The following is a 19,683-nucleotide window of genomic DNA, read 5'->3' on the forward strand; positions in this document are numbered from 1 at the left end:
ATTGAGTAGCATTACCAAAGCCACACATGAAATAAATTAATATCTGTTGTCTTAAAGAATGGTCTCTGGCTACCAGAGAATAATAATAATAATAATAATAATAATAATAATAATAATAATAATAATAATAATGATGTTTATTTTTATCCCGCCCCTCTGTGCAATGCAACCGGGGCGGCTTACAACCTTAAAATATACATACCATATCCGCCAATTCCACCCTCATTTAAAATACAATTAAACAATTTGCAATACAAAACAAAACTTAAAATAATACACAACAGACAGTGACTGCAGCAAAAATCATGGATCAACAAGTTAGGTTTTCTTTTTGGTAGTCAGGTATCTAGTCAGGAAAAGCCTGCCAGAAGAGACCCATCTTCACAGCTTTTTAAAAAGCTGTTTAAGGTGGTTATATGACAAATCTCGTCTGGCAGGCCGTTCCATAATCTGGGAGTGGTTGCTGAAAAGGTCCTCTGGGTAGTTGCAGACAGCCTAACTTTTATAGGCTGCAACAAGTTCCTCCCAGAAGGTGGATTATATGGAAGGAGTTGGTCCCGAAGATAGAGGAGGAGGAAGGAACACCATCCCAAGAAGAGCGGAATATCCAAGTGAGCTTTTAATGTATGGTGGACAACTATGAAAGGTTAGGGAGCCACATTAATCCCCAAGGAGACCTTGGAGTGCTCCACTGCCCCATCATATCCTTCTTTACACAAAAAAAAAAAAGGGGGGGGGGGTTGCCCTCAAACCTGGGTGGCATTTTCATCATGTTTTGGCTCTTCCTGAGTCATTTTATGCCCCGAAGAGTCCTTTTTTAAGTAACAGAAAGTAAGTCAGTTATTTCATGGTCATCTCTGGTTTAAAAACAAAAAGCCTTCTTCTGTGCCTAAACTGATGCAGCCCCTGCCCCCGGGCAGAAATGCTCTGGCACCTGTAGCATTTGGGAGCAAAAAAAGTTTTGAAAAAGTTTGCAATTCTTTTACCCCCATTGGGGCCCAAGGGACCTCTGAATAGAGTGGAAATGCTCTTCCTAGAAGACATTTTAGAGCAAAATAAAAAAATGCCATTTTCTTACCCTTGGAGGGGGGGCAAGGCTGGCTCATGTGGCCCATGCACCACACTTTGTTCACTCCTCCTTTAAGGCAAATTAGTTCACTGTTTTAATTTGCATGATGCAATTACTGGATTTACTGCTTGAATGACTGGTTCTAGAGCTACTTAGGACAGAAGGCTGTATCAATTAATATTTTAGAAGTTTCTTTTTTATATACAGAAGACTCTGTATGAGGGAATGCTGTGAAATACTCTGGACAGCATTAATATTAATATTAACAGCATTAATATTAACAGCATTAATAGCTATCCCCCAATTTCTCTCTCTCACTTCCCCCTTTTTAGTTCTTGACTGGATACCACTGAAAGAATGGCAGGTAAGGTAAAGAGGAAGAAATTAAAAAAAAGGGGGAGGGGTGTCATCCAAATAGAAAGGCACATGATATATGGCCAATTAGTAGATATTTTATTTCTTACCTTCATAATTCCCATCCTTTATAAAGGAATCCAATAAAAGATTTAATGTAAAATTATCTGGAAATATTCCATATTGTACCTGAAATAAATGAACAGAAAGTACTTAAAATGTAGAAACCTTATACTTCTGCTATCAGTAATTAAAACAGGAGCACCAGCAACAATATTTCTGGAACTTCTAAAATGTCATCAGCCCATGGCAAGAGGCAAGAAGTGTCAAGCAAGTGACTGCCTGTCTCAATGATTCTTCACTTTTTTGCATTCATTAACCTGTTTGAGCATCTGATGAAAACTATGGGTCCTCTCCAGATAAAACATAAACACAATTATCAGACTAATAGGAAGGAAACTGAAATACAAAGACAGCTCTTTTGCACATAGTTAACAGACCCCCAAATCCATCCATGGACCCCATATAGGCCCACAAACCAGTGGCTGAGACCCCTGGTCTGCCTCCTTGTGCTGCCACCGACACCCTAGGCTGTCACTGAGACTGACAGAATGAATTGTCTTAAGCTTCAAGCTGTATTTTCATATTTGCAGTTCTCCTACCACCCTCCCCTTAAACCAATTCTTTGAATTAAGAAACAAACATGCAGCAGAAATAGTGCTGCCACACATCTCCTTCATGGTTTGAAGCACTGTGTATACTGGCACTACTCAAAGTGGTCGTCTGTGGAACAGTACTAGTTTGAAAGCCATTGGCTGCCAATCTGTAGTGAACTTCCAAGAAAGAAAGAAATAGTTGTAGCCAATATGTGCCTATAATGGTGCTGGTCCCTGGCACACTGGGGAAAAATACGCTGCCAGTCCCTCACATAATAGCTTAAAAAACACTGTGAACACAACCAGTCAAGTACAAGGAGACACAACCATATTTATTCCAACAAACCTCACACCATTCTGGCTCTTGAAAGTTTCTGTAGGAACCAAAAATTCTTGTACCTTCACTTTTCTTTAATTAGATAGAATGAGATTTCTTAGGCATACATCTCTCAACATTTCCCTTTTATGTGTAGTGTGTAAAAAGAATTTTAAGAGACAATGACTGTTTAGGTGTGCATGTCATTTCAATCTGGGTTTTTCTTTTTCCAAATTTGGATTTTCAAGACAAAAGGGTCTGCCCTAGCACTATTTCCCCAAAACCTTTGTTTACCAGCAAAGCCCACTTCCTTTGTTTGTACACAGACGTCAAAATAACTCTGTCTCAGATGTCAAAATATGTCTATAAAAGAAGACCCCATCCACCTCCACCTTACAGTCTAAGCTTCTAAGCTATAAAGACAAATCAAAACACAAACAATATTTCTTGGAAAGATCATCTCACAAGCATATAATCTTATGCATCTGAGGAAGCAGACTGAAGTCTAGGGAAAGCTCATGCTGCCAACTTCTTTATTTCAGTTAGTCTCAAACATGCTACATAAGATTTCTCTACATACTGATTCTACAGACTAACACAACTATATCTCAAAATCTTATATGAATGTGAGGCATATGCTCACATTTGTCCACAGAGGTTTGGGGTCTTACAGTTTGCATAATATCACACTCCAAATGAATGAAATAATGAATTGATATGTTAAACAAATACAGTAACTTATTAACAGGCACTGGGCAAAATCGAGGCAGAAATACAGCTTTAAGCCTACAGATTTTCGGGGATCAGGAAACAGTTAACATGGCTGACATCATTGGAATCAAGGGAACTTGTTTAACTTTGGCTGGGTTTTCTCCAATGTCAAATGGGAATGAAAGATATTGTGCCACATTTAATTACTACTGCACACTATTATATGAAAAATGAATGGAGTCTTTGAAAAGGAATCAGACCCACTGCAAGGTTCCTGGTGTATCCCATTATGTTCTTCATAAAAAGGCATTTTAACATCACCTGATAAGTGTCTCTCTCTCTCAAAACATTACCTTATTTTGAAAAGTGTACAAGGCTTTGTCCTTTGCACCAAACTTGAGGCATTGTCTGATCCAACTGTGGATTATCCAGTCTCTTAAGTAAAAGCAATTAGGGCTGTGACGAAACCTAAATGATGAGACAAGCATAAAATATTAGAGACCAAAGCAAAGGCTGACCCTCCAAGATATGTACGTTAATTAAATATGAGCAGTACAAAAGGCCAAATACTGATTTTATTTGTAATTACATCAACACAGATTTCTAAATGTAGAATTTAGATCCATTTTCTAATTTCTCAGATGTAATAATAGGAAAAGAAAAACTTAGCAATTGGCATAATTCTTAGGCCCAACTCAGACAAAATTTAAATTTAAATTCACTGTTCTCTATAAGAAAATGAAGTGCTGCTTCATTCCACACTTAAATCTAATTTATCTTTATATTTACTTGTGGCTGCTAATAGTGGGGGAACCTGTCATTTTTGTCTGAACTGGTTAGGGCTGTTTCACATGCTATAATGCAAAATCTCCAACATACAATTAGAGACTCCTCAATTGTAGTTCACTGGGAAATCAATTTCCATATAAATATAATCTGAAACACATGTTCATCCTGTTCATATTTTATATTTTTGGTATGCAATTTTAAAGAATTTGGCTGTACACCTAGACAATCATAAGGTGTGAAGATGAACTTAGAAGCAACATAGACTCCAGTTTAATGTATTATCCAACCAGAGAAACACAAAACAAAAAGCTACAGCAAACTGAGACAATAGGTTGAATAAATAAATGTTACTAGATCCAACATAATGTTTGAGAGGAAGCAGTTTTCAGTTACAGTGGACCCTTGTTATACGCTGGGGTTTGGTTCCAAGATCCCCCGTGTATAACAAAATCCGTGTATGCTCAAGTCCTATTAAATATAATGACATAGCAAAATGGTGTCCCTTATAAAAATGGAAAATCAAGGTAAATTTATACTTTTTTGGAATATTTTCAAACTGTGTATGCTTGAATCTGTGTATAAAAAATCCGTGTATAAGAAGGGCCAACTGTATTAGGGCTCAGTTTTTGAAATATGGAAATCATAATTAATAGCAACAGCAATAGCAAGTACAGCATGCCTGCACCATACCTTACATGGAAGATTAAGACGCCGGGGAAATATTGGTGCGCGTGCCACAGCAAATGCAGAAACGCTCCCCCATTGAAACAAATGGGGTTTGAATATACACGTTTTTCCCATATGATGGGGGGACGTTTCCAGAATGGATCCCCCACTTATGGGGAGGGCCCCTTGTACATTTCTATAATGTTTGACAGTGAACGAACACTCCCTAAGCGGTTTACAATCTGTAAGCTAATTGCCCCCAACAAGCTGGGTACTCATTTTATTGACCTATGGAAGGATGCAAGGTTGAGTGGACCTTGGAGACCCTGGGATCGAACTCACAGCCTTGTAACTTGCAGTACAGGCATTTAACCAGTGTGCCACCAGGACCCCCTAATTAACATCTATATACTAGTTCAATTATCTCAGTTTGATCAATCTGGGAGTCATACACAAAACTAACCCAATGGAATATTTTGATGGATAAAAAATTTGTTTGTAAAGGGACCAATAGGACCTGCAACAAAATCTGTAGAAAGTCTTCCAACAAGATATCTATCTGGAATCCTCATCAAAGAAATATTCAGACACCATGTGAAGACCTCCATCCAATAGGCATCCAAGTCTTGATTTTTTTTTTTACATTTTAGCTTTGTTTTGGTGCTAAATTTTTATTGTAGATTTGAAAATTTTGACACTGCATAGGATAATTTTGCATTATAAAATATGTAATTTTATTGTTTCTGTTTTTATATCTGTTAACCAAGCCAAGTGCATTACTAATTGGGCAAACCTTTCAAATAAAACACATAAAGTAAATAAAATGTTGCTGTTGTTCAATATTCTGGCCTATCACCTATCTCTTCCAGGAGGTACCATTCTATTTCCCCTACACTCCATCAAGTCTATCAGTATTCCACTGGCCACTAAGCATGCTTTATCATCACTAGGATATATCTGAGGCGTGGTACAGACCACAGAAAAGGGGCAGTCCGCAGCCACCCCTTTCCGCACCGGGTTGGGGGCAGGGCAGCCTCACCGACAGCCCAGAGGCCCCAACCTGCCGCTTCTCCATGGCCTGGAAAGAAGTGTCCATGGGGCACCCTGCCCCTTTCCACTTTGTATCACTGGTGTGACCATGTAGAGGCTGCGCCAGTGATACACACACGCAAAAGGAGCACCATTTTGGAACTCCTTCCTGCAACACTGAAAGGGTGCCCCAAGCGCCCTGCAGTGCCGCGGTGGCATCACGCACGCATTGGTCCGTGTGGAGGTGGTGCGTGTGTGACACCATCATCAAGCACAGTGTGTGGACGGCGTGCCTTTAAAATGGTGCCGTCCATACAAACTAGGGCTGGGGAGCGTGCAGTTGCTGCGCGCTCCCCAGCCCTAGGTTTGGCCCAAGGACGGTGCTACTGCACTGTCTGTATCAGGACTGAGTTTCCCTCTTCACACTAAGGGATTCTCCCCCACCACCACCACCAAAAAAGGGGAAAAAATGGAACTTCTGCTAATCTTCAGGCTTCCTCAAACCTACTGAGGACACTGTGCACATGGTTATTGTTAGTTTGGCTACACAAAGATCCACACCAGAGAATGTGGATCTTTCCTTGTTCTCCTCCTCCATGGTCCATGGGCCACAAGTAGTCCCAATGCTATTTCTGCAGTTCCTGGAAACCCCGGGGGCAAAAAACCCCTTCTTTCCACCAACAAAATTAGAGAGTTGTGGCTTTGGAGGAGTGAATCTTTTATAAAATGATGTATGTCCTCACAAATACCCTGCTGTATATATTATGAGGGTTCTGGAGTGGGAAAATGGCTTTCATTTCCTTGGAACTTGGCCAATCCTGGTATACAGGAGATGGACAATGAACAGCCTCTTTATGCATGACAGAGTTCTGCAGTGGAACTGGCTTCTTTACTGGAGGGCTGCACATTGCTCAAGCTGGGCTCTGACATGGATTTGTGTGGATTGGAACTAGGAGACACAAAGAAATGAGCAATGGTAACAATATCAAGAGGGATGAGTTCAGCACACTGGTGGCACAGTGGTTAAATGCCTGTACTGCAGCCATTCACTCAAAACCACAAGTTTGCGAGTTCAAGACCAGCAAAAGGGCCCAAGCTCGACTCAGGCTTGCATCCTTCCGAGGTCGCTAAAATGAGTACCCAGACTGTTGGGGGCAAATTAGCTTACTTGCTAATTAGCTTACTTGCTGTTCACCGCTATGATCTTTGGAATAGCGGTATATAAATAAAACAAATTATCAAATTATTATGGAAGAAGAACTAATGACAGATTCTTGTCCAGCATTTCCTGTCACCACCATCACAAAATATATTGGCACCTTGAAACTGATCCTAATTGTTATTATCCATGCAATTATAATAATGTTCTTGTACATATACTAAAACACTGTAATACTATTTTTTATATATAGAGGGTTGTACAGTTGGCTCTCCATGTTCACAGATTCTGCATCCACTGATTCAGCCACTTTTGCAGTTTTAAAAATATCGCCTTTCCCCAAAGCCCCCAAAAGCAAACTTTTGGCATTTTAAGGGACACAATTTACTACACCATCGTATATAATGACACCTGAGCAGCCACGGATTTTGCTATGCACAGAGGGTCCTCAAACCAAATCTCATACTGTATTTTGCAAAGAAAAGGGAAATTCCTTTTATACGGGCTTTGTAGTGTATGCAGCACCCCTTCCTTTGGCTTAAGGCATTTTAACATTAGATCAGGGGTGCCAAAATCTGTGGCCTTGCAGATGTTGCTGGATTGCAATCCCCATCAGACCTAGCCAGCATAGGCAAGAATGAGGGATCATGAGGTATGCAGTCCAAATTATGGAGGGTCAGGTTTATCATCCCTACAACAAAGGTCCTGTCTAAGATTCACACGTGGCAGTTGTGGCATGGCTAGTACCTCTCTTGTACTGCTGATCCTAGAGCAATAGTTTTAAACTGAACACAAGAGTCTCCCTTTCCCAGGTAATGGCTATCTAGACTTCTGTACACAGAATCTGGAAAAGCTGTATTTTCAGACTACAAGTCCCAGAATCCCCTAGAGAGCATGACTATATACCATGATGGTTAGGAGATGAAGAGTTGTAATAGTCCAAAAAAGTAGCATTTCCAAAATCTTCCAATATTACAATGCAGGTCTCCACCAAGCAAGAGAAATGTGCACATTGCACAGCAATGTGCAAAACTTAGGCCCTGGTGCTTGGAATTAGCCTAAACAATGCAAGACAAACTATAGACAGTAAAAGTATCAAATCTCCTGAGATACACTTTGGTGAACAGTTCAGAGAAAGTTATCCGATATTGACAAAAGACATACCAAAGAAAAACACAGCCAATGGAAGTGTTGAAACACCACAAGGTTTTATGGTCAGGCAGCTACTTTCTAGTGAGTGCCAGTGGTTTAAAGACTAAAGATTTGGGAAAGGAAATGTTGGTTTAGGCTGTAGAAAAACATACAATTACCTTAAGTTCTCCAAGTCTTTCTCATAAACTCTCAGGCCCTTAAAATATTCCCAAAGGTTACTAGTTGACAACTGATAGCTAATTCTACATTCGAAAATGCACTTAAATACATGAAGTCTAATTTGTTATTAATCTGTTTACAGAAGCAATACAGTATTTTCCAATAAAAAAGAATGACATAAAGAATCACAGTCTTTATAAGAGTGTGGAGGTAGGGGAGAAAATTTCTTAACATGTGCCCTGATCTTTGAGTAGCAGAATGTAGCTCTTAGAATAATGCAACCTGTAAACAAAAAGGGGCATAAAGCATTATCTCTAACCAAAATGTGGAAATAGTACTCTTTTGGACAATAATTCCTAGAATTCTGGAAAATTATTATTATTATTATTATTATTATTATTACTACTACTACTACTACTATTATTATGCTTTATTTATATAGTGCTGTAGATTTGCACAGCGCTGTACATACAAACAATAAAATAATAAGAGTAAATCTGCCCATGGCATACAATCTAAGAAATAATAGCATAATACATATAAATAATACATAACAATACAGGAAAGAGTTCAATAAAACAGGCAACAAATTAAAAATGTCAAATAGCAAATAATAGTCACACAATGCTTGGGAATGCTTGTCTGAACAATATGGTCTTCAACTTAGTTTTGAAACTAGTTAAATAAGTGATGGCCCTTGTTCGTGGGGGAAGGAGATTCCAGGAGTGAGGGGCAGCAAGTGAAAAGGGATGAATCTGGGATGGGGCAGAGAAAATCCTAGGCTGAGACAGCAGACCTTGACTACTAGAATGGAGGGCACTAGTGGGAAGGTGAGGAGAAAGAAGGTCTGATAAGAGGGGCCAGCCCATGGAGGGCTTTAAAAGTCAACAACAGAAGCTTATACTGAATACAGAAAGGGAGGGGGAGGCAGTGAAGGGATGACAACAAAGGAGAGATATGGTCGGAGCGGTAAGATCTGAATCTCTTGAATATTTTTCCAATGTCAATTTCCCAAAACCACACTGCAAAACTGGATCTGAAATATGATATTTAAAGTTCCAAAACTGCACACAGCAAAACAGCAATTGCTTTTGGAGCAGAAAAAGAAAACCATAACCTACACCTTGTGTAACCACCACACTGTTGACGTCTCTTATATATTAATCCAGTTTGGCACTGCTTCTAACTGCAAGGCTCCCTGCGATGATGGGATTTTGGGCACAACAAACCACCAAGCCCAGAATTTCATGCATGGAGCCCTGGTTGCCGGTAAAAGCAGTCTCAACATGTCACAACAAACTACAATTCCCAGGATTCCCTGGTTGAACAAAGGAATTGCCTCCACACTTCCAGATCACAGCCCCAGAGAATGAGTCTACAGCATATCAGTGTTGCCAATTTAAGTCCACTTCTTCAGCTGCATTTGGATTTAATAATGATAATAATAATGGTGATGATGATAGAGAGATCTTGTAGCACCTTTGAGTCTCACTGAAAGAAAAGTTGGCAGCATGAGCTTTCCTAGACTTAAGCGTATTTCCTCAGATGCATGGGAATTGTAGTTCATTGTGGCACCTGAGCTCTTTCTCACAAAACTACAATTCCCAGGGTTCCCTAGCACTGAGCCAAGGCAGTTAAAGCAGTCTCAAAATGGATTATTTCTGCAGTGTGTCTTGGACCCAATTCAGGCTGCATCTTCACTCCAGACTCCAGAGACAATCCAGTTTCATACCGTTTTTACTGCCATGGCCTAGTGCTATGAAATCCTGGGAATTGTAGTTTGTTGTCACACCAGAGTTTGCTGAGAGAGAAGGTTAAATGTCTCAGAAAACTAGAATTTCCAGGATTCCCTAGCACTGAGCCATGGCAATTAAAAGGGTGTCAAACTGGATTTATTTCTGCAGTGCGGTTGCAGCCTAACACGTTTCTATTTGGCACAAAGCTTCCTGAATCCCCTTCATGTCAAAATAAATATCTTAAAAGGACTGAAAGATTCTTTGTTTGGTTCAATTGTGATTTTGAGAGTTGAAATAAGTTACAATTATTTTTATTCAATTATGTTTACGTTTATTTGCAAAATATCTGCCATTTTAACATTATGGGAATTTTCTGGGAATTGTGGCTGAATATTCCGTGTGATCTGGGGGGATTCAGCGGGTTTTGGACAAACATTTCTGGGAATTATCTCCGAGGCTTGTTGGCAACACTGCTCTCAGGTTGAGAGAATGTAACTTATCCAAAGTCAACCAGTGCATTTCCATGGTCAAGGAATTCAAATCCAGTTGTAGTCCAAGACTCAAACCACTGCACTATAATGTCTCCTATGAATGAGAGACATTCAGACCACCCTGTAATCAACACTCTATTTGGGTCCTGCAGACTAAGAGCCATGGTTTCCATGATTAAATCAACCCATCTGAAATGTGGTCTTGCTCTTTTCCTACTGCCTCCTACCATACCAAGCATTATTATCTTTTTTATTAAGTCATGTGTTCCCATGATATGGCCGAAGTATAGCAATCTCAGTTTAATCATCTTGGTTACTATGGTGAGTTCAAGACTGATTTGCTGTAGGACTCATTTATTTGACTTTATTATTATTAGTTGTGAAGTGTGTGCAAAAATGTACTAGTATTCAGAATGCATGGGTGTGCTATTACATGGGCTGCACTCCTCAAGGGTGCCCACACCTATTTTGTTGGGTTTTTGGCTGTTTTCCAGCAATTTCCCAAAAGTGTCATATTAATTTAGCCCATATTGGCTGGGTAATGGCCAAAGAAGATGGTTTCTGGGACGTATCAGAAGGATGGGGGTTTGGAAACGGTTAAGCATGATTTGGTGATGAAAACTGCTTGAAAATTACATCCCAAAATTGGGTGGTTGGGCATTTCAAAGCCACAATAGTGAGATCTGGGGCCACACATGGCTTGTACATTACACTTTCCCCACCGTTGGCCTACTGTCTCAGTCTCTCGCTCATACATGCACACACAACCATAGCTGATAACTTTTTTAAACAACTGAGGTCAACAGATAAGTTGCTGAGTGATACTAACAAAACATAATTACCTGGTGACCAGAGGGAGGCAGGAGGAACAAAAACTGCAAGCCACTAATCCCTGTTCCTCCACAAAAGTACTGAAAGGAATGGAGGCATGTAAGGAACAGTGCTTGGTGGACTGCACTCTAAGATTACAGAAAGGCAGCTATAGTAAGCCAAGGGATAAAACCCAAGTAAATGAAATGGCAAACTCCAGCAGTTCTTATGTACCACATGGAAAGACTAGGAGGTTTCCCTGTGGTTTTTGGCTACCTACAGTAGATTCTTTCAGATTCTAATCACACACTCTTACAAACAGAAAAATAATCCCAGTATTCATTCTGTTTAATACTAATGCACAGCAAATCAATAGAGCAGATCCTCAGAGCCACTGGACTAAAAGCTATTCCAAACTTTCCTATCCAGCAGGAAAGGGCAATTGAAGAGTATTCATCACCAGGGTCACACTGGAGCTACTTTGACCCAGAAAGATACAGTTCTATGTAAGAAAGAATCCAGACTTGATTTCTTCAGGCCAGAAGACCTGCCTTTTAAGACTCTCGGATCCTCTGGAATGGATCGGAGCCTAAGAGTAGGAGTCTCTGCTCCACGAAAGATGCCTCAGTTGAGTTTCATACCTTGGTAGAGGAAGTTGTCAGACTGGAGCTTGCCAAGGTGCTGCAACTCTAACCTGACGATACAACACTCACACATTGTTCTTGCATATGATCAGGTGCTGTATAAAACAACAGTGACCCCCCCCCAATATAATTACATTATTATGGGTTGTTTTATATAGCACCATCAATTCACATAGCACAAAACAAAGGAGGAGTCAGACAGCCTTGCCAAAACTTTCCAAATCTGCATTTGGAGGATGACAGTGAATGCCAATAAGTGATAAAGAAGCAATTGCTTCAATCAAACTGGTCCCTCCATCTTGACCTTCACTCACACAGAAATTAGAAAGACAGAGTGTGTGTAAGCTGGGCAGCCAAACTGCAGTTTGTGGGCCACTTGCAGCCCCCACAGCTTGTTGGTAGCCTGCTGGACCACCCAAAGGTCCAAAGAAATTGTCCACAGATCTCCTCTGGAGATGGGGGGATTTTCCCCATGTCTTTGGCCTCCCTGGACAATTTTAGACCTAAGAGAGCCCTTTCCCTAAAATAGGAAGTATCTTTTCTTCACTTCTTTTATTTTTAAGGCCTCTTCTTAAATGGCACAGGTCTGAAAACATGGTAAAAATGTTCCCTACACTCCCAGAAGGCACTTGGAAGTGTTGTTGTTATTATTATGTAACTTCAGGTCACTTCTGACTTATGGCAATCCTAAGGCAACCCTATCACAGTGTTTTCTCATTTGTTCAAGATTTGAAATGGGGATTTGAAACCTGGTCTCTCAGTGTCCTAGTCAAACATTCGAACCACTACACCATAATGGTTCTCATTATAAGCCAAGCTGGCCATGAAGCCATTGTCCATGTTCATACCTCTGCTAATGGATTACAATTTGTGAATAAGATTCACAGAATCATAGAATCGTAGAGTTGGAAGAGACCACAAGGGCCATCCAGTCCAACCCCCTGCCATGCAGGAATGGCCATCCAGCCTCTGCTTAAAGACCTCCAAAGAAGGAGAATCCACCACACTCCGAATTCAGTTCAGCAGTTTTTGTTTCTAGTCTTCCTTTGTAATTTTCTTGTTCAAGGACTGTAACTTGTAATCACTTACTGTATGTCCAGGAAGGCTGAAATGTTCTGCCACTGTTTTTGGGGTGTTGCCACTTTTAATGTCAGATTAATCCTCATGTACAGAGACTGTTCTGCTTGTCCAAAGTAGAGTGTGTAGAGGAAATGTTGGCAGAGGATGGTACATGGGAGGCTTACCATGTGTATATTGTCAGGAAATTGTCAGAAATAATGGAAAACCCATGATTGGCATTCACATCCCCACATGCTTCTCCTGTGAGTAAATTGTAGTGGAGGTATCATCGCTTGCTCATCCCATCAGTAAAAGGTCCTTAGAGCCGCCATTTGGCAATTACGGAAGATCCCAATATTGCCAAATGGGAGCTCCAAGGACTCTTTACTCATGGGACAAGTGAGTGATGCCACCTCCATGACGATTTATTCACAGAAGTGTGAGGGTGTTAGCTCTAAGGGGATTCTGAACCCCATCAAAAAGTGCTGCTGGATAGGAAAGCAAAAGTGATACAATACTTTTTTGCTGTCTATGATTTGCTATATCATTTATCATCAACAAAACTTATTCTTAAACAGTAACATGTTTAGATCCAAAATAACTCTTTGGGAAGCCTGCAACTACATCCATTACCAGCAAAGAAGACCATGAACCTTGTTCCATGGTAGTCCTCATTCTTTTCAGTATTACAAACTTCCCTTTCTCATTTATTTTTAATGACCAATGCTCTTAAAGTTTTGCAAAGTGCCACCATGTGGCAAACTACTGTACTGACCTACTCATATATAAACTATTAATAATGAAGACATGCAGTACGTCGGCAGAATTGCAAGTACATAAACGTCAATACTACACCTAGAAATGCACGCACAGAACCACATGAAGCCAGGAAAAAGACTGCCAGACAAAGAGAGCACTCAGTCTTTCTCTAACTTAAAATGGGAAAGAAAACAAAAGAGAGGGGGAAAGGAATTCATAACAAAGAAAACTCAAATCAGCTGAAGTCTGTGCACAAATTACAGCCGTCTGCTGCTGAATTATTTTATTTGTAAGCTTTCAAATGTTGTTTGAATTAGCCTAATTTAGGATGGAGGGGAGGCACAATGGAACAAATGACATTTTTTATGCTTCCTTGCTGTTCTAAGGCCACGTCTCCCATTAAAAATTGAGAGCACACAGGATATGTGTACACAGAGTATATAGCATACTCAGCCATATCCAAAGTAGCCTGATGTGTCTATGTTTCTATCTTGGATGTTGACCAGAAAGCCAAGTCCAAATTGTATCTCAGGATGAAAGAGGTCCCATGGAGCCACTTGAAATGCAACGACATAGACTGTATGTATACCTTCACTGCAAATCTGCACATGCTCATTTACTTTCACAAAACGGATTTTCTCTCCAGTTCATCTCAGATTCTAAAACGTTTTGAAAGAACCCTCCCCCAAAGGAATAAATACTTCAATTGCTGATGAAAGTTTTAAACAGCCAGAAATAAGCTGATCTCTTGGAACGAATCCAAAGCTACTTCTCTTTCCAAATGCAAGTCACAGCTATGCGTTAAAGCTTCAGCTTAAAAAAACACACACCATATTCTTTCTTCCCAGCATATTTTTAGGTACAAAGCTTAATGATCAAATAGATTCTAGGCAGACTTAGCTCAGAGGGCTTGGGAGGACGTCACCAAGAAATCTCCTTTGTCTGCCATATCAAGCTGCAAGCAGTGGGAGAAAGCCCAGAGGCAACAGATCATGCCTCACTGTCAAAGAAAAGTGCCCCACAAACCCCTTTGCTCCTTTTTAATCATGCATGAGTAAAAGAAGCTTTCCTTTTATTCTCTCGCTTATGTCAACACTGTACCCTTTCGGATGTATGCATGTGCATACCCCATACTTCTTTTCAAGTCCTTGTACAACCTATTCAATGAACAACTTGTTTATAATGAAAGTTCCAGTACACATTTCAGCTTAACAACTCTATGTTCTAGTGACTAGTAGAAGTTATTCTTGCACCATAATAAAATAAATAAATGCACTCCCAAGTAGCATTAAGGGAAACACATACTCTGAGCAAAGATTTTTAACAACTACAGTAATGGTAAAAGAATAGTCGTATTTTACACAATTATAGAACTCAAAAAGGGCAAGGGAGAATGTCTTTGTTGTACTGAAAAACAAAAACACAGCTTCCTTCTTTGCCTCCTTCACTACCCATGGAAGCCAGACATATTTTTTCAGTTAACAAGCCTCAGAAACATAATCGTTAGTCATCTGCTCTTGAAAAGGGGCTTTCAAACCTGCTAATATTTTTGGCCAAGAATTTAAAGTTCATTTTAATTCTTATGCTTCAACCACGTGACACCAGATAGCTATTGAAATCACCAACATCATGGGTTTTTCTAAAGGAGAGTCTTCATCAAAATTATATCTACGCTCTTGATAAAATAATAATAAATAATAAAAATTTTATTTTTATCCCGCCCTTCCAGGGATCAGGGCGGCTTACAACAAGATTAAAATACATACAATGCAAGACAGATTAAAAAATCCATAAAATACAATAACAAATAAAAAGCCCCTATAGCCCAACCTCATGGCCACGGAAGAGGAGGGAGGCCCACAGGATATTTATTCGGGGAATGCCTGCTGGAATAGGAAGGTTTTGAGATCCTTCCTAAATTGGGCCAGGGTGGTAGATGAGCGGAGTGGTAGATGGCCATGTTAAATTTAATGTTGCATGACCAGTCTTTCAAAAATACAGAGGAACTGCGCCTCTTCCTCTTCACAGCCCCCTGTCCCATGCTTTTCCCAAAACTGTTCTGGCTCTTTCCAGATAATTTTTTAAAATTTATTTGGGGGGGTAGGGGGTGAGCAGACAGACAAAGAATGGGCTGGAGGGGGCCTCCATTCCACTGTTGGGGGACACATAAAAGTACACTTCACTCTAAGACTACTAAAGCATTAACTACACAAAGGCAGTTAGATAGGATCTCAAAGGCTGCATCTGTACTGCAAAATAATCCAGTATGACACCACTTTAACTGCCATGGCTCAATGCTATGGAATTCTGGGAATTGTAGTTTTATGAGGCATATAGCCTTCTCTGTTACAGAGCCCTGGTGCACAAAAATTACAATTCCCAGAATTCCACAGGATTGAGCCATGGAGGTCAAAGTGGTGTCAAACTGGATTATTTCTGCAGTGTGGATGCAGCCAAAGTAGGCAATCTTTGAACCATGCTTAAATTTGGCTGGACAAGCTCTGGACAGTTACATCTTGCAATATTCTTGACTTGAGTTTTCAAACCATTGATCAGTTTTGACAACATTTATCAGACAGTGGGGGCCAGATGGAAACTGCCTTATTTTACTGAATGTTAACATGTACTAATATGTATTACATTTATTTTTGTAGAATGTATGCCATAAGCAGGTTTATTTTATCTATTCTAATTGATTGTATGTACAGCACTGTGTAAATTTACAGCACTATATAAATAAAGCTTAATAATAATAATGATAATGATAATGATAATGATGATGATGATGATGATGATAATAATAATAATAATAATAATAATAATAATAATAATAATAATAATAATAGATGAACCCAGAGGTTGAGTCACTCAGATTTGCACAAAGTCACAGAAACTCTTCTAGAGATTATCTCCTTCCTTTTGCATCGCTGTCCCATTCATTCTAGCCTGGAAGAAGGAAGAGCCCTCCCTCCAATCCATCTGCCTTGGTCCAGGCCTTAGAGGGAGAGAAGAACCACTGGACCTCATCCCCTTTTCCTCCACCATTCCCTTCTCCTTTTGTTTCGTTTCTTTTAGATTGTAAGCCTGAGGGCAGGGAACTGTCTGATTAAAAATAATATTGTAAGCTGCCCTGAGAGCCATTAGGGCTGAAGGGCGGGATATAAATACCTAAATAAATAATAAAAAAATGCACACCTTCAAGAACAAAGGAAGAGGCATTTGCAGCAGTTGTTGCCCACAGTTGTGGAACTACCTTCCCTGGAAGCCTAGATGTCTGCCCAAGTCCATGGCATCTGTTAGGAACCCCTGGGCTTAAACTAAAACCAGCACAGCCTGATCAGATACAGCTCAGCTGAGCTACTCAAGCCTCTTCAGGAACAAAATGGCAATATGTAGCCTGTGGAGCAGCTACATCTGTTATAAATACCAGGTGTCTTAACATTTTGCCCTTGCCTGATCTCCACAGTGATTATTCTCACTGTACTTAAAAATTTTGTTTAGTCTAAGGACCAAAGTACACATTATCATAGCTGCATATATTTCTGGCCTTATGTGCCAGGGCTGTCCCAGATACTGCCAGTTACAAGACCGTCAGTGTACATCAGTACCTTAGAAAGGGGAATAGGCAAATGGCATCTATAACAACAACAACAGCTGCTGTCTTGATACAAATCTTCCCTTCCTCTACACCCACAATTTGCATTACCAAAAAAAGTTTTTCATGCCTTTCTATGTATCTTTTTCTGCCAAGACAGATCACAGGCATAGAAGTAGCAATCCAGCTCTGAATCACACTGGGGCAAAGACCTAAAACCTAGATCTCAATGACCATCAGTGGCTTCACAGTTGGCAACTTCAGGCAAGAAACACACTTAAAGAGTAGAACTACTCAACTAAGATAATATGTTGTTAGCTTTTCCCTAAGATGACAAAGAAGGGCTGGATATATCAGAAAGAGATGTTTGCACAAAGGTTTTTACAGTGCAAATTATGCACTAATGTAGAGCAAGAGAGCCTCATTGCATGAGAAAAGAAAGCTAAAATGTATCAGGAGAGTAGCAGCTTTCTCCTAGTCTCTCCATATGCTGTTGTAACACTTCTATTTTCTTCCCGAGGGAAATGGTCATAAACATGTGCCTTTTGCCAAACAGATTTTTCCAGCATGACAAAAGTCACACTTTTACAACCATCTCCCTTGGGAAGAGAACAGAAATGTTTCAAAGGCATGGAGAAAGCCCCTACTATCCTGATCTGTTTCGGCTTTCTTTTCTCAAACAATAAGGGTCAAAGACTTCCAGAAAATCACTGAACTAGGATCAGCAGTATGGTTTCACTGCCCCCCTTTTAACAGGTATAGGAGGGGGTGGGCAACCTCTAGGGCTAGAGGGCCACAACAGTCCTCCCATGGAAACTATGTTGTTGTGTGCCTTCAAATCATTTCTGACCTATGGTGACCCTTAAATCAAACGATCACAGGATTTTCTTGGCAGAATTTCTTAATGGAGGGGGTTGCCCTTGTCTTCCTCTGAGTGTTGTTCAAGATCATCCAGTGGGTTTCTATGGCTGAGCCAAACCCTGGTTTCCCAATATCCTAGTCCAATCACTATCCCATGTTGGCTCCCATGTGCTATATTTAAGTTCTGTAAATAAAGATTTGTCGCTGTTTTGATATACATTTGGCCTCTGGAAACACTTATCTAAGAGCTTGGATTCAGACTGTTGGAAGCACTGAATAGAGAGAGATGTCTACTGGGCATGAAAGTTGCACAACTCCTCATGTGTACTTTGAGGGTATTTAGATGGTCCCAAAGTTGGTGTCACAGAGGTGGGTGTCAGGAAAAGCCATCACTCTTCGTAACTGCAGTGAGAACCTTGGAAATCCTCATAGCTGATGGGTTACAGGGGAGCAATCTCACATTTAGCCATAGTGTTGGGACTGCCTGAGAGGAATTCTCACAGTTGGAGGCACTGGTGGGATTGCTCAAATGTAAACCCCCCACAATTGGTGGGATAAGGATTGGAAAAAAGCTTACATTGGTAGTGTAAATAGACCCCTTGTGCTTTCAGGACATTTGAGCTATTGAAGCAGCAGTGGACATCATCCCCTGCTTTAGAAACAGCTTCCACCTAGATCTGTGTCTGGTTGTAAGTGGAATAGGCTGGCTCTTGTTGATTTGTTTGTTTAAAAGGAAACAAACACAGTTTTCTACTTTAATAATCCTTATATGATAGTAAACAGGAATGGAAAAAAGAGAGAGATCAAGGTTTATCTTTGTTGACTCTCAGTGTTCAGGGAGGTAAAGCTAATGAAATAACAATCTGAAACTAGTTTCCCTGTGGCTTTCCTCCCATTTCAGCTGCCCTCCCATGCTGCTTCTCCTTGTGTACAAAAAGAATCATAATCTGCCTTTCACCTATAAATAAAGAATCGAAATGACTCTTCATTGCAGAACTAAAATCCCCTTGCAGATGAAATGCATGAGGAAATAGGCAGAAAAATAATATTGCTTTTAAAAAAAGCTGCTGACAGTAAAGAAAGCAGTCAGTAAAGATTTCCCTCTCTCGGAAAGACTTACTGGATTTGAATACAAATTCCTTTAATAATCTAGTGTTAGAGCACACAACGCGAGACCCAGGAAAACACTAGAGGATGATGGAGTGAGTTGTTGCTATAGCAACCTGATAAGAGATCCTCTGGTGCTTTCCACAGTCCCAGCACAACCACAATAAAGCCTCATTTGCAACAAGACACTTGCATGAATAATATTTTCCCCTGTTATTTCCATCATGGTAGTTTTCTTTTTAAGGAAGCTATCCAAATCGTTTAACGTCTTACTCTGGAAACATTATCCAAACATCGGCAATGGTAGAATGCATCAGATTAAAAACTTCTGTCATCTTTTCCAGGAAAGCTTCAAGTCGGATTCACTTCTTAGCTGCATTTTTTTCTTCCCAAACGAAATTACACATAGCCTCAACAGCAAATAAAGAATGTGTTTTTTCAATCTGTCCCCTGAGTGACTGTAGATGTCTGTTGTATATTTAACCAATTCTACACTATGCCAAAGCAACACTTTCTTCGGGGTTATTCACACTGTGAAAATAATCCAGGATGAATCCAGGT

General features: G+C 40.1%; 1 protein-coding gene across 2 annotated transcripts in view; it reads right to left on the bottom strand.

The window, feature by feature from the left end:
• The window catches only part of MRPS27 (mitochondrial ribosomal protein S27), a 75,703-nt gene that overhangs the window by 20,113 nt on the left and 35,907 nt on the right, over positions 1–19,683 (bottom strand). For both annotated transcript variants that reach the window (XM_042449559.1, XM_042449560.1), the window contains 2 exons: positions 3,460–3,574; positions 1,534–1,612 (listed from right to left, as the gene is read on the bottom strand). In XM_042449559.1, the coding sequence (XP_042305493.1) occupies positions 1,534–1,612; positions 3,460–3,574 (194 nt within the window). The remainder of the gene's footprint in view (positions 1–1,533; positions 1,613–3,459; positions 3,575–19,683) is intronic.

This window comes from Sceloporus undulatus, chromosome 2 (genome assembly GCF_019175285.1).
Source record: "Sceloporus undulatus isolate JIND9_A2432 ecotype Alabama chromosome 2, SceUnd_v1.1, whole genome shotgun sequence".
Taxonomy (NCBI): Eukaryota; Metazoa; Chordata; class Lepidosauria; order Squamata; family Phrynosomatidae; genus Sceloporus; species Sceloporus undulatus.